This window comes from Triticum dicoccoides, chromosome 4B (assembly GCF_002162155.2).
Source record: "Triticum dicoccoides isolate Atlit2015 ecotype Zavitan chromosome 4B, WEW_v2.0, whole genome shotgun sequence".
NCBI lineage: Eukaryota > Viridiplantae > Streptophyta > Magnoliopsida > Poales > Poaceae > Triticum > Triticum dicoccoides.
The window spans coordinates 679604918-679620900 of NC_041387.1; the positions used below are offsets into that span (position 1 = coordinate 679604918).

Consider the following 15983-nt stretch of genomic DNA (forward strand, 5'->3'; position numbering starts at 1 on the left):
AATGCTTCACGATTTACCCAAAATCCACCTTCTATCATTCGTCCATGTACTTTGATCTATGTTCTATATATAAACAGAGGCACGAGCCTATTTGGAGAGACAGCCTCACACCAGCCCGATGTACCTTTCACAACAGTATGAAAAATCCTTACTTTTGAGAACAGCTTGAACCGACACATGCATAGTTTATTGAGATGAAGAGAGCCATGAGTTCTAGCTTTCTCCTGCGCACGTTTGTAGGTCGGCTAGACTCGAAGAGTGAAATTTCATAGTTAATTTGCATGCGTTAAAATATCCATGGTTGTTAGTATCAGATCAACTCGATATGCAGTGTATTAGGTCGGTTGGACCCGTCCATCGCCTAACCCCCTAAGTGACAACAATGATTCTGATGCTGGTATTGCTAGCAATATAATTCGCCCAGCGATCGAATATGCAAATTCGCATGTGCATTGCTATGCTAATGTATACGTACACAAGTGATATATTTAATTGTTCAGACGATTAAATCAAGGCCGTATGTTTGCAGGTACAACCGGAGCAGATGAGCAGGGCTGCAAAAATTGGAGGGCACCCGACTGTAGGCAATTATTGTGTTAAATAGTGCATTAGTTAGAGCTAAAATTAATTGAAATATCACAACCCAAGGCCCATGCAACCACCAATCCTGGTCCATCAGTTACTCCCAACGCTCTCTGGTCCCCTCTTCTTTCTATCTCTCTCTCTCTCTCAATGCAGTTGTTCAAAAAAAATTCACAAACTCCAAATTAACTTATGCACCAATCGTTTCCTCCCGATCTTGATTCTTTTTCAATCCTCCTTGGGCATAATGCTTCACGCTTTACCCAAAATTCACCTTGTATCATTCTCTCATGTACTTTGATCTATGTTTTATATATAAAGCGAGGCACGAGCTTGTTTGGAGAGAGACAGCCTCACACCAGCGTGATGTACTTTTAACAACAGTATGAACAATCCTTACGTTTGAGAACAGATTGCACTGACACATCCATAGATCATTGAGACGAAGAGAGCCATGCGTTCCATCTTTCTCCTACGCACGCTTGTAGCTCTGCTAGACTCGAAGAGCGAAATTTCATAGTTAAGATGCATGCGATAAATATCCATGGTTGTTAGTATCAGATTGACTCGATCTGTAGTGTATTAGGTCGGCTGGACCCAACCATCATCGCCCAAACCCTAAGTTACAACAATGATTCTGATGCTGGTATTGCTGGCGATATGATTCATCCAGCGATCGGATATGCAAATTCGAACGTGCGTTCCTGTGCGAATGTATACGCACACAAGTGAGACATTGTCTTGTTCAGACGATTTAGTCAAGGCCGTATGTTAGCAGGTACAACCAGAGCAGATGAACATGGCCCCCTAATTTGGAGGGCGCCCGAATGTAGGCAATTATTGTGTTAAACAGAGTATTAATTAGATCTAAAAATGATGGAAATATCACAACCCAAGGCCCATGCAACCTCCAATGCCGATCCATCTATTACTCCCAGCGCCCTCGGTCCCCTCTTCTCTCTCTCTCTCTCTCTCTCTCTCTCTCTCTATATATATATATATATATATATATATATATATATATATATATATATATATATAGATAGATATATCAATGTAGCTATTCAAAAAAATAAATTTCACAAACTCCAAATTAACTCATCGACCACTCGCTTCCTCCCGATCTCAATTCTTTTCAAATCCTCCTTGGGCATAATGCTTCACGATTTACCCAAGATTCACCTTGTATCATTCGCCCAGGTACTTTGATCTATGTTTTATATATAAAGTGAGGCACGAACCTGTTTGGAGAGAGACTGCCTCACACCATCCTGATGTACTTTTTACAACAGTATGAAAAATCCTTACTTTTAGAACAGCTTGCACCGACACATCCATAGTTTATTGAGACGAAGAGTGCCATGAGTTCCATCTTTCGCCTGCGCACGTTCGTAGCTCAGTTAGAATGGGAGAGTGAAATTTGAGAGTTAACATGCATGTGTTAATATATCCATGATTGTTCGGCTGGACCCGTCCATCGCCAAACCCCCTAAGTGACAATGATGATTCTACTCCTGTTATTGCCAGCGATGTGGTTCATGTTGCGATCAAATCTGCAAATTCACGTGTCCGTCTCTGTATGAACATATACGAATACAGGTCAGATATTGTCTTGTGTAGACGATTGAGTCAAGGCCGTACGTTAGCAGGTGCAACCGGAGCGGATGAACAAGGCCCCAAAAACTAGAGGGCGCCCGACTGCTGATAATTATTGTGTTAAACAAAGATTTAATTATAGCTAAAAATGATCAAAATATCATTGCCAAAGGCCCATGCAACCTCCAATCCCGATCCATCAAATACTCCCGGCACCCTCGGTCCTCTCTCTCTCTCTCTCTCTCTCTCTCTCTCAATGCAGCTATTCACAAACAATAAATTTCACAAACTTTAAATTAACTCAGGGACCAATCGTTTCCTCTTGATCTTGATTCTTTTCCAATCCTCCATGGGCATAATGATTCACGATTTACCCAAAATTCACCTTGTATCATTCACCCATGTACTTTGATATATGTTCTATATATAAAGGGAGGCATGAGCCTTTTTGGAGAGAGACTGCCTCACACTAGCCTGATGTTCTTTTTACAGCAGTATAAAAATCCTTACTTTTAAGAACATCTTGCACCGACACATCCATAGTTCATTGAGATGAAGAGAGCCATGAGTTCCTTCTTTCTCTTGCTCGCGTTTGTAGCTCAGCTAGAATCGGAGAGCAAAATTTAAGAGTTAACATGCATGCGTTAAAATATCCATGGTTGTTCGGCTGGATCCGTCAATGGGCCAACCCCCTAAGTGACAATGATGATTCTACTCCTGTTAAATAGTGAAAAATTTCAAAATAATAAAGGTAATGTTGCACACAACTTTGCACTAAAATTGCACTTTTGTAGTATGCAAATAACAACCATATAATAATGTAATTTCCGCACATATTACATAGTATTTGTGTATATACATTTGCACTCACTTAAAATCCCAAAAATGCCTACAAAATAAAAAAATAAAACCAACTAATAAAGAAAAATCTATATATACCTACTATTAAAGGGAGGTGATATTCTTGGTTTCGTCCCGCTTAGTTGGTCCTATGTTATGTTTTTTTTCTTTGGTTTTCGTCCATGATGCATCATCCGTACGTGGTCTCCTGCCTGGTCCCTACGAGGTGGGATTATTCGACACTGTAGCGGCCGTTGCCCCCTGCTACTCCAAGATTTGAGAAAAAGTCCAGCCCAACCAAAAGCCCATTATACTAGCACGTAGGATCTCCAGTCAATATGTATGTGTGTATTGTCGGCCGAAACTTCGGGCCGATGAATCGCGTCGTATACGTACACCAGAAAGTGTACTATGATGAACCTGCCACACTAATTTTTGCTATATGAATCGGGTATCGGGATCTGGGAGGCTCTGTCCCTGCACAGGAAGAGGATCATGGAGGCGGCAGCACTGGTCCAGGAGTAGAGGATCGTCGAAGGAGGATGTGCGGTAACACATCACTTGTATGTATAGCAATCTATTGTACTAGCCTGGTTAGTGTTAAAATAATCCCACCTTGCTCTTCACATATAATGTGACCAGTTTATATACGTACGACATAGAGAATCAATAAGCAGCCTGAAATCCGGAAGGGAACAAGGAAATTACTCAGAAGGAAGAAAATAAATAAATTAACTCGGTAGAGGAAGAAGGCTCGGAAATTAGTGAAGACACCAACAGCGGCACAACCGATTGCATCACCGGGCTATTGCTTCCCTTCCCATGTTGCCGGCCGATGTGGCGAGGCAGAGAAAGAGGGATTGAAGGAAAGGGGTAGAGTCGAAGCGGGACAGAGCACTATGCGTGGTTGCTCAGCCGACGGTTGCCATGGGCACTGGTCTCCGGAGGAGAGGTGCAAAGGAAAATAAGGGCGCAAGGGAAGAGAGGCCATTTAAGGAGAAGGAGAGGGAAACAACCCAGGAGGAGGGGGAGGAAGGGAGCTTGACGGGGAGGCGGCGGCGGCTCGCTGTAGCGGGTGACGTGCCTTCGCAACGGCGACGTGGGGATTGAATGGAGGGACTGACTGGGGGGATCGATCAGACGCTCTCCCCTAGCGCCTAGGTGGTTAGCGGGGGTGGCTGCAGCTGGGCCGGTTCGGCCAGTTTGGCCAATTAGGGCCGGCTGACACTATTTGGGCTATTGGGGAGGTTGTTGCTGCTGCGGCCACTGGGGCCGGCCCACCGTGCAGTGCTTAACCGTTCCCATTTTTCAGAAAAGAAAAATAGAGGAAAAGATTCCCCTCAAATAATTTTTGAATTCTGATTGAGCCAAAAATCTGCATGTGGCTACTCTCACATATATCAAAGCTCCACAACTTGAATTGGAGAATAGGCCAGGATTAAAAAATATCTAGAAACAAAAAGGATTTAAATTTCAAGTGTGTTTATGGGTAATTTTCATATAATGGAGTAATTTATTTTAGCTCCCTAATAATATTGGGAGGCTAAGAGAACCGTCATGTGAATTCCCTCAATTTAAATAGATCAAAGATCCATGCAATTTTTAGTTCAAGTTGAGGGTTTGAACAACCTCATTACAAACTAAAGCATCATGACATGATGTAGTGAAAAATAAGATAGAACACGTACTATAATAACAATTATGGAAAGAACAACAACTTTAAATATGTGAAGATGTTGCACGAGCTTGGAGTGTGATACGAGATGTGCATGTCTTTTTCAGAGAATACCTTCTACGTGAAATGCTTGTGTTTGGACCAAGTCCAAATAATGCAAAAAAAATGCATTTGAATATTCAAAAAGTATCAATTCAATATCCACGCATGCATGTACAACAGTAATAGATATTAAAACATGATATCTACTTCTTTGATACCTCGACATGCGCTTCCCTGCCCTACCGTGTTGCGCTGATGGGTGTTTTGGTGGACAAATCATTTTTTTTCCGTTGCAACGCACGGGCATGTATGCTAGTAAATAACAAAAGCAGAACGCATAAAAAAGAAAAACAGAAGGAAAGAGGGATTGGCTAGGCGGCACATGTAATGGGCTTCGGCCCAGTTGCAAATCGACTGATGCAAATATGCCGTGAGTCAAAAAACAGCCCAAACCCAGCTCCCAGAACAGTCCAGGAAAAAAAAACACAGCACGCATCTCAGGGTATGAATCAACAGCCGAGAAACTGACTGAACCAAAATTAAAATCCAGGGGACTTAGGGTATGAATCAAATTCATGGAAGTTCATATAACAAGTGTCCCCATCCCCACTGACTGGAATTTCTCCATGTGCTCCCCTTCCCCCAGACTCGCTGGAACTACCTACATATACCCGGCGGCCCCTAACCCAGCAAGCAAGCACTCCCGCAAAAGAGCAAGCACGTCTGCCGGCCGGGACAAAAACTCCTCAGAAGAGCGATATAAATGGGCAGCTCCAACACCACCAACCCGACGGTTTTCTCTGGCATCGCGGCCGCCGACGACGTGAAGGAACCATTCCGGCCGCTTAAGCCCGAGGACGTCCGATCTTACCTTCACGAGGCTGTGGACTTCATCTGCGACTACTACACCACCGTGGAGTCCATGCCAGTTCTTCCCGACGTCAAGCCGGGGTACCTGCAGCACGAGTTCATGGCGTCCCCGCCAACCTATCCCGCACCGCTCCACGTCACCATGAAGGAGCTCAAGGCCTCCATCATCCCTGGCATGACGCACTGGGCCAGCCCAAACTTCTTCGCTTTCTTCCCGGCCACCAACAGCGCCGCCGCCATCGCCGGAGACCTCATCGCCTCCGCCATGAATACTGTCGGCTTCACGTGGCAGGCTGCCCCCGCAGCAACTGAGTTGGAGGTACTCGCGCTTAACTGGCTCGCGCATCTCCTTCACCTGCCCGCCACCTTCATGAGCCACACGGCCACCGGCGACCGTGGGACCGGTGGCGCCGTCATCCTCGGCACCACCAGCGAGGCAATGCTGGTAACGCTCGTCGCCGCGCGTGACGCCGCGCTGCGTCGGAGCGGATCTGTGAGAGTGTTTGGCACGTCGGGTCTGGTTGTCTACGCCGGGGACCAGACCCACTCCACCTTCTTCAAGGCATGCCGCCTCGCCGGTTTCGACCCCGCCAACATCCGTTCGATCCCCGCCGGCCCAGAGACCCACTACGCACTGGACCCGGCGAAGCTGCTCGAGGCCATGCAGGCTGACGTCGATGCCGGCCTCGTGCCAACGTACGTTTGCGCCACGGTGGGCACCACATCTTCCAATGCTGTCGACCCGGTGGGGGCCGTCGCCGACATTGCTGCATCCTTTGGTGCTTGGGTCCACGTCGACGCCGCCTATGCTGGCAGCGCCTGCATCTGCCCGGAGTTCCGCCACCACCTCGATGGTGTCGAGTGCGTGGACTCCATCAGCGTCAGTCCGCACAAGTGGCTTCTCACCTGCCTCGACTGCACCTGCCTCTATGTCCGTGACGCCCACCGCCTAAGCGACTCCATGGAGACAAACCCGGAGTACCTCAAGAACGATGCTACCGACTCCGACGAGGTCACTGATCTCAAGGACATGCAGGTCGGCTTGGGCCGACGATTTCGTGGGCTCAAGCTGTGGATGGTCATGCGCACCTATGGCACCGCCAAGCTTCAAGAGCACATTCGCAGCGATGTAAGCATGGCCAAGTTGTTCGAAGGTCTCATCCGCACCGACAACCGGTTCGAGGTCGTCGTGCCTAGAAACTTTGCCATGGTGTGCTTCAGGATCAAGGCTAGTGGAGCCATAACAGAGGAGGCCGCAGATGAGGCCAATCGTGTGCTCATGAAGAATTTGAACAAGACTGGCAAAGTCTACTTTGCGCACACTGTGCTCAGCAACAGGATCTTGCTCCGGTTTGCGGTGGGGTCGTCGCTTCAAGAGGAGAGACACGTGAGGAGTGCATGGGAGCTCATCAAGAGGACGACCAATGACTTGAGGATGGATTAAGTGTGTGCATTCATAGAGAATTTGAACCCAAAAAATGAAATAAACACACGACTATTTATATGCTCGACAATTGTAATACAGGGAGATCCATATTACAACCTCACATACAAAACCGTCTACTTTACAACCTCACATACAAAACCAAACAAAAATCAACCTTTCTCAAGTCAAAACCGGTTTATCCCTGTTTTACTGGTTTTGACCAGTCAAATGCCTAGTCAGCATCTTAGTCACCCGCCACGTCACACACCCGAAATATGAAAGTCACCCCGCCACATAGGTATCCTCGTAAACTAGATGGTTTCGAAGTTCGGGATTGTTCTTAAACTTTTTTGACAATTCAGGGTTGTAATATGTGCTTCTCTCTTTGTAACACGAAAAGGAACTGAATCGGGCGGCCAATCAAGTCTCATGCATGTCCACGCATATGCACGCCTTATATTCAAGGCATATGCACCGCTCGCGACGCCTTATTCCCTCCCAATCTTCTGCATCTCCTCATTTCTGTCTCTTCCAACATCGACGCAGCTTTCCTTCTCGTGCCCCTCTCCTTCCAGTCACCTCTACCACAAGGTTTTTGACCCGGCTCATAACAATGCCTCAACGAGGTTAGTCGCTCCAGCACCCTTTCATCCTCCCGTCCGGCGTCGTTCCGTAGCAGAGAAGTGCTCCAGAGGCAACCCAATTCGGTGGTGGTTTGTGTTCTCTAGCTCAAGGACCCGATTCGGCAAAGTTTGACTTGACACAAATCTAATACGCCAAGTGTCGTGGTTTTGTCACGGCAGATGTCCTTAGTGTGAGGACTTAGTCGCGAGGCCAACGCATCTATGTGGTAGCTTGAGAGGGGTTGAGCGGAATCGAGAGACGCAACACAAGACAGGGATTTAGACAGCTTCGGGCCCCGGGAAACATCATCCGGTAAAAACCCTACATGCTGTTTGAGGCTAGGTCTCATTATCATCACGAAGGAGTCGCCGTAAACCGGCTCTCCTCTTTGTGTCTAGCCCTAGAGATTATTGATTGTTGTCCGTCCCTCTTTGGGGAGCCCTGCCCCTCCTTATATATGTTGAAGGGGCGAGTTACATGTGGAGTCCTATTAGGATTAGGACTAGTCTATCTCTAATATAAACCGGATACAAGTGTTGGTCTCAACTCCTTGTAAGGCAAATATTCCTTTCCTTTTGAACCGGCCCACAATGGTTGAACCGGCCTTCATGAACCGCCAGACAGGCCGCCGGGTCTTGTTGCTCCTCTGGCCCGCCTGCCGGATTACCAATGAACTATAAACCGTCTGGTCTGTGCAGGCCGCCGGTGAATCGCCAAGTCCGGCCGGATTATCCTTCCGGCCGGTTTACACCGCGGGGTATATCCCCGACATTAGCCCCCAGTTTAATTTGGATTCATCCATGTTAAACTGATCTGCAACATAAACACAAGAACAAATTCGTCGGGTTGTGCTCCGGTTTAAATACTCTTGTAAACCGGCACTTGATCATCCTTAAATCCTTGTCACCTCCTTCTAGAAAGTCCGGGTTAATAACCAGCTTCATACTCAAATTGCTGATGTTGGCTTCTTATAGAAAAAATAATGTGAAGAATAATCCACTTGAATCGGCTTCCAAGGCGCCGGTTTTAAGAAATATTGGTCTTGACATACTCATCTGATATTCAGCCGGTTTGAAGATGTAAAATTTGCCGGATTAATATTACCAAAATTGCCGGATTGTAAATATGGATGGCACCAAGTCATAATTGTCACCAACTCCAGGTCATAATTATTGCTCAAAACTGAGCATTTGAAGATTTTTTTCCCTTATATCCATATTACCTGTAGCCCCCAAGTCTTGAATAGAACAAAGTGATGATTTGAGACTTGTTTTCATATAATTACTGCCAATTTGAAGAAATCCATGTTGTTCATCCCAGTCACTTAGTAAAACTGAACATTCCATATTATGTAGCCCCCAAGTGCCGGGTTGTTATGCTTGCAGCAACCTGGGACTTGTAATTTCCTGATGCTCATAAAGACTTCAACCAGTGTAGCCCCCAAGGGCCGGGTTATTATGCAATAATGAGCATGGACTTTGATAGATACTTCAATGAAAATAACATCATATGATGTAACCCCCATCATGGGGCTTGAATTCACGTCCACAAGGTTAAGAGCCTTTTGCTTTACCTACTGAGCAGTGGACCCTTCAATATAAAAAAGCTTTGTACCTTGAATTGTTTAACAGGAGCAATTGGTAGCCCCCAAGGGCCGGCTCATTATAATGTGATGAGTCGGGCCTTCAATAAGATGAACAAAGAATGTCTTTGCATTAGCCCCCAAGTGTCATGGTGCATGCTTGCAGCGACATGAGACTTGCATATAACATCAATTTGAATAATGTAGCCCCCAAGTGCCGGGTCGTAAGCCTGCAGCGACTCGGGACTATTCCTTCAATTGTAGAATAAATCATATCCGTTGATAAAATAATATCTAGTGCGCTAAAGCGACTTTGAAAACCTCAATAATATCGGTTATTAATAACCATAATAAAAATCCAGCCATGTTGGCTATTCAAGATAATATAATCCGGTATGAAAACCATATTCATTCAATATCATAATGAAAATTCAGCCAAGTTTGGCTATTTGAATAATATAACCCAATCATTTATACGCGCATGATTCCAATGGCGCAATCCAAATATATACTGGCGACGTATAGTCCAAAGCCAGGCCGGTTTAATAAACTCCGGATAATTTTTCATCATACTGGCGACACATAGTCGAAAGCCAGGCCAGTTTAAGAAACGTCAGTGATTTATAATCATGCTTTATTCAACTTGTTTCTGCATACAACAAGTTTAAAGTGTCCTGGCGGTTTACCGCCGGACGGGTCATAATGCCCAACATATAACCTGGGTTTATAACCAAGGTTGCACTTAAGAATAATCAAATATGAAATATATCATACCTGTGATATTGAATCACATTGCTGGTTTTACCAACTTTTTGTAGTAAGAGTGATAACCCCAATCTTGAGTAATGATAACTCCTTTCATACTGTGCCGGTTGATGATAAACCGTACCGGGTTGTGATAAACACCGGTTTAACCATATATAATACTGGCGACTCATAGTCAAACCAGACCGGGCTGATAGTCTTCGGATTATAACTTGATCCTGTATTGACAACTTGTAATTGAAAATCAAGCCGGGTTGATGAACGCCGGTTTACTCCATAATAGGATGGTAATAGAAAACCAAACCGGGCAGATAGTCTCCGGATTAAGATTTGACCGTGTTCCGCCAATTTGTAATTGACAGTTTGAACTGGTTTAACAATGCCGGTTTAAAAAACGCAACAAAAATCAAATAACAGTTATGAAAAAAATATGGAAACGAAGGCAATGATAAAAACCATTTGCAAAAATATGCTATACTGAGCTGATCAGATGGTATTACCATGGTCGGACAGGATCAAGGCCCCCAATAGGAGTGACAATGATTCAAGTCAGCCAGGTCCCCAAATGATTCGTGGCATATATGCCAGATCAAGAGGCGTGGCAATGGTTCGGGTTCGACCATGCCCCCAAGTGATTTTGTGGCCTTAGGCCGACCAAGAGGCGTGACTGGTTCAGACTTGACCATGTCCCCAAATGATCTGGTGGCTGTCGCCTATCAAAGGGTGTTCGTTGGTTCGGACACGACCAAGGCCCCCAGTGATATATAAAAACAAATGTCAAGGGGTAAACCGGAGGCCGCTTTAAACAGAACCACTTCGTGTAACCTCGCATGATGAGAAAGACAGAGACCCCGCTTTATGAAGCAGAAGCCCCCATGTGATCAATAATATGTTAGGCCAATAAGGCAGGATACCCATGTTTGAACCGCGCATCATGGCAGCAGGTCCTCTTCGGTAATTTTTAACTTTTTTGCAAGAGATGAATTCTTCTTGAACCGGGATCTTGAACCGGATATGGAGAGCTTCAAAGCTTTGCGGGAGACATCTTTCCCTTGAACCGGATTTTAAACCGGAATCTTCATTTTCAGCCAGAAATTTTCTGACGTCCTTCGAATAACAGTAGCCTCCGGGACCGGGTTATCTTTCCCTCCATTGTCTTGGGGTTTTTAACTTTGCTGAAACTGGCAAGACTTGTTGCGTCATATCATCGTAGCCCCCGAGTCTCAAGGTGACTCGAAGAGTTGGCTTGAGATTCTTCATATTTGACCGTCATATAAACCGGCATAAGTTGTATATCATCGGTGTTGATAGCCCGATGTGAATCCACAGAAGATTGAGGTGACTGCGGCGGTTTATAAATGATCCCGTATGAACCGTGTCAGCAACTCGGCCAATAGCTCCTTCCAACTGGCGATTTGAATTTAACCAAAATTGTATTGGTGGTGACTTGTGCGCCTGCCCATTGAACCATCCAGTGAAGACGGCAGTTGATAATATATGATAATTTGCCTCCAATTTGTTGGAAGAGAAAATCGGGCTTCCTAAGTAGTGACTTGCTCATACTCAAATGAACAGCTCACGCAGACAGGCGCGGCCAGGTGTGACGATGTAGACCAGGCCGCGAGAGACGGACAGTAAAGACGACCGCAACATCAGAGGCCGCACAGACAGATGAGTCGGTCGCGGCGTTGTAAACCGGGGCGGACGGGCAAGTTGTCCTCCTTGTTGTAAACCGGCGTGGTCGCGAGAGACGGCCACGGCGTTGTAAGCCGGCGCGGGAGTCCGTTGAGTAACGACGACCACCTGTGCCAAAAGATGTTGGCATGCCTCCATCCCCGCGGCATAATATCAATTTTTGTCATAAATAATTGCCCTGCATAAACAATATTGCAGACCAAGCACAGATAAATTTGTTCTTTGACAGAAAACAATGTACGCTAATAAACTTTAAGCAGATAGATATCACCTGATTGTCCGGACGATGAATGATCTGTTCCACAAATCAATTTCCAGTACTTGCAATAGGCATTTATCTACTCTCTCCTGCCTTCGCAAATGCTGATCGGTTACTCATCCCATCCACTCAATATGGCCCCCGCAGCTCAAGACGGCAGCGGCGGTTCAACATGGCTCCGGCGGTTTAACGCAGCGCGGTGGCTCAATAGCCAGAGGAGATTGTGGTGACGGGCGGCTCAGCAAGGCCGGCGGATTCGGCATTGAGCAACTTTGTCGAGGGCGAGGCCGTCCGTTTGTAGCGGATCAAGAAAACGGCTCTAGACGCGGCTATTGACCAGACGACAGGGCGGACGGTGGCTCCGCCGCTTGGAAACGTGGCTGCAGATAGCAATTGAAGACTGAATGTAATTGAATCTTTAGGTGCACCATGCCATCTTCTTTTCTTTTTCTTTCTTTAGGTGCATGTGCTCAAAATCAATCGGCCCTCGCTCCTTGTGCAAATACTATTGGTGCTTGGAATTTCACGTGGACTAGCCTTCAGCTAGTATTATAGAGTACTAGTAAACTGCTCTACATCCGTATCCGCATCAGCGACTGTACGCTTTGCAATAACTCTGATTGTTTAAACGCCGGTTGATGCACAGTTCTCTCAGATCCTTCTTTGAATGATGGAGTAACAGAATCAGCAGGTGGTCCAGTGGCGGGAGCGGAGGATGAGCCTGTTGCGGCGACATTGGCAGACTGCGGCCCCCGGACGACGGCTGCTCGCGGGCTGGGACGAAGGTGAGAGCGGTTCGACTTGGCCATGGCTGAAACGAAGCACCCCGGCGACTCGACGAAGGACTGTAGTGGTTCATCGAAGTGGTCGGCGTGGGCGGCGAGCCGGCGAGCGTCTTTAGCACGGAGGCTGCGGATAGCCAGCGCGGGTGGCCCAGAGTAGTAGAGATGAAGCCCCGTGGCTTGAGCACGAGGCGAAGCGGTTTAACGCGGAAGCGAGGGTCGCAACACGGTCAGATGCCGAGGCCCGACGGCGACTTGAAGAGACAGCGATTTAGCGACTTGAGACCAAGACGGAGGAGGCGAGTCCGAGCGGGAGGCGGCTTGACGGCGGCCGGGCGCGGCGCGAAGCGACGCGCAGGTCATGGAAGGAGCACGCGGGCGGCCCGAGCTTGCGAGCCGGCGACTCGCGGGGCGGGTCCTGGCGCGGTTGAGTGGATACGGCAGTATAATCCGGGTCATGGTCAATCTGGTTGACCCACATCCACCTCCCCCTTCCGGTCATGGCCCCCTTTTTCTTCTTCTTCTTTTTTTTAAACGCACCACACCTGTTCGAGTCCAAGTTGCGAACGGCAATGATGAGGTTGACCGAGTCCTCCTCTTGTTGTTTTGTCCCACGTACGTGCCCATCTGGATATTACATGGAGTAGCAATCAATTCTCGATCTCCGTGCTGTCCATGTAGTAGCACTAGGGCGCTGGATGCTTTAGCACTGGATTCCTCCCTTAAATACTCGATTTTAGTCCATGTAAAACAACTGCTGTGATGATTCCCCACGCGTGCTGCTTTACCTTGATTACGATCCTCGTACTGTTTTCCTCTTTGACACGGCTTAGCAATTTTTTCAAAACCTATACTCGGACAGCGGAGGCGTCAAATCAACTTTGGCGACTTCGTAGTGGCGTACGGCGCACATCCCTAATTCTCATCTCCAATTTTGAATATGCCAGCTCCGGAACCATGATTCTCATCTTAAACGATGAACTTTTTGACCCTGCCGTAAGGCTGTTTTCATGCCGGGTTATCCTATGCAATTTGTTCTCCGGCTTTTCTTCATCTGGTGAATCGCGAGCTTCTTGATTCCTGAAAGAGATCCCTCCAAGAACTCAACACCACCGGTGCGCAGGCCCCACGGTGGGCGCCAACTGTCGTGGTTTTGTCACGGCAGATGTCCTTAGTGTGATTACTTAGTCGCGAGGCCAACACATCTATGTGGTAGCTTGAGAGGGGTTGAGCGGAATCGAGAGACGCAACACAAGACAGGGATTTAGACAGCTTCGGGCCCCGGGAAACATCATCCGGTAAAAACCCTACATGCTGTTTGAGGCTAGGTCTCATTATCATCACGAGGGAGTCGCCGTAAACCGGCTCTCCTCTTTGTGTCTAGCCCTAGAGATTATTGATTGTTGTCCGTCCCTCTTTGGGGAGCCCTGCCCCTCCTTATATATGTTGAAGGGGCGAGTTACATGTGGAGTCCTATTAGGATTAGGACTAGTCTATCTCTAATATAAACCGGATACAAGTGTTGGTCTCAACTCCTTGTAAGGCAAATATTCCTTTCCTTTTGAACCGGCCCACAATGGTTGAACCGGCCTTCATGAACCGCCAGACAGGCCGCCGGGTCTTGTTGCTCCTCTGGCCCGCCTGCCGGATTACCAATGAACTATAAACCGTCTGGTCTGTGCAGGCCGCCGGTGAATCGCCAAGTCCGGCCGGATTATCCTTCCGGCCGGTTTACACCGCGGGGTATATCCCCGACACCGAGTAAAGAAGGACATGAGGGAGTACTAGCTATGAGTGTTGGGCTCAAAAAAAAATTATGGTTAATCTAAGAAGGTGTTGGGCCGTACGTCGCCGTCCAACGTGCAAATTAAACTTCACAACTCTCAGATATTGAGTAAAGTAACACTAACTACAATTTCACGCGCAAAATTAACTCTATCAGATCAAGACGACGGGCTTGGTGGCGCACGGACTGCAATCCCCCGAGCTAGTCCTAGCCCGCTGGCTACGGTACCATAGCTAAAATTATTCGTACGCTGCAATAGGGGAGCTCCTATTTACCGATCTTATTTACTTGCCAAACACTTAGCTATGCTTGATCAGGATCGCCATACGTGGCTTATTTCTCCTCATGACCCGTCTTTTTATCCCTTAAACATTGACATTGATCAATAGTGTTGGCAATTCTCAATCAAAAAAGCAATTACCATGTGTCGACCTTTTGCACAGATCTGGCGTTTGAGCGATAACTTAGGCTGCCCCATTAAAGGGTTGCAGCGTTTCCGGTTTTGGGAACCTTCTAGAGTTTCTCAGCTGGTTTTTCTGGTTTCGGGAACCTTCTAGCCGGTTCTCTGCACCGGTTTTTTGTTTCTTTTTGGCTTTTTTTAGTTTTTCTGTTTATTTTTCTTGCTTCTACTTTCTTCTTTATATTATATTTTTATTTTTGTTTATATCTTTTATTTTCTTCCCTTTTTATTTTTCAAGTTGATATTTGATTTTTCTAATTCAAATTTTGTTCAGATTTTTAAAATGTTCCGCCATTTAAAATATATTCACAAATTCAAAAATTATACAAGACTTTCAAAAAATGTTAACGTATTTCAGAATTTGTTCACAAGTTTCGAAAATGTTCATATTTTAAAAATACTTCTGGAATTGGAAAAAGTCTTCGCGGTTGCAAAATTTGGTCTGAAATTGAAAATGTGTTCAGGAATTTAATTTTTTTTCATGGTTTCAATTTTTTGTTAGATATTTCATGAAGTTACATTGTCAAATTTTTGTTCAAAAATTCAAAAAATGTTCACGATTTCAAGTTTTTTCCTAATTTCATGAAATGTTCCATTTTTTAAATATTTATTCAAAAGGAATCACGGTTTAAAAATTTGTTCAGAATTTCATAATTCTTTCACAACTTCAAAGAATGGTCCACGTTTTTCAAAAACATTTTTTGCAGTTTCAAATTGTTTGTTCGCATATGCAAAAAAATGTTACTGTCTACGAAAATTAGTTCAGAAATTCAGAAAATTGTTCCCACTTTTCGAAAATGTACACTTTCAGAAAAACAATATACACTTTTTTGTTAGATGTTTGCTACAGTAACTAATTCCAGTTCGTTACAGTAGACAGGTATGGTTATATGGTTGCATATGCGCGCTGTTCTACTGGAACCAATTCTAGTCAGTTGGAGTGGCTGGGAGGACGCGGGCGTAACCTGTTGGTCCGCGGTTCGATTCTTGCCATCGCGA

The 15983-nt window shown here is 46.0% G+C and overlaps 1 protein-coding gene across 1 annotated transcript; it reads left to right on the plus strand.

The window, feature by feature from the left end:
* Positions 1-5472: 5472 nt before the first annotated feature.
* LOC119294339 (tryptophan decarboxylase 1-like) lies at positions 5473-7402 on the plus strand. Its single transcript, XM_037572545.1, has one exon. It carries the CDS (start codon positions 5499-5501, stop codon positions 7047-7049), a length of 1551 nt encoding a protein of 516 aa, XP_037428442.1. The 5' UTR covers positions 5473-5498; the 3' UTR covers positions 7050-7402.
* Positions 7403-15983: the final 8581 nt, after the last annotated feature.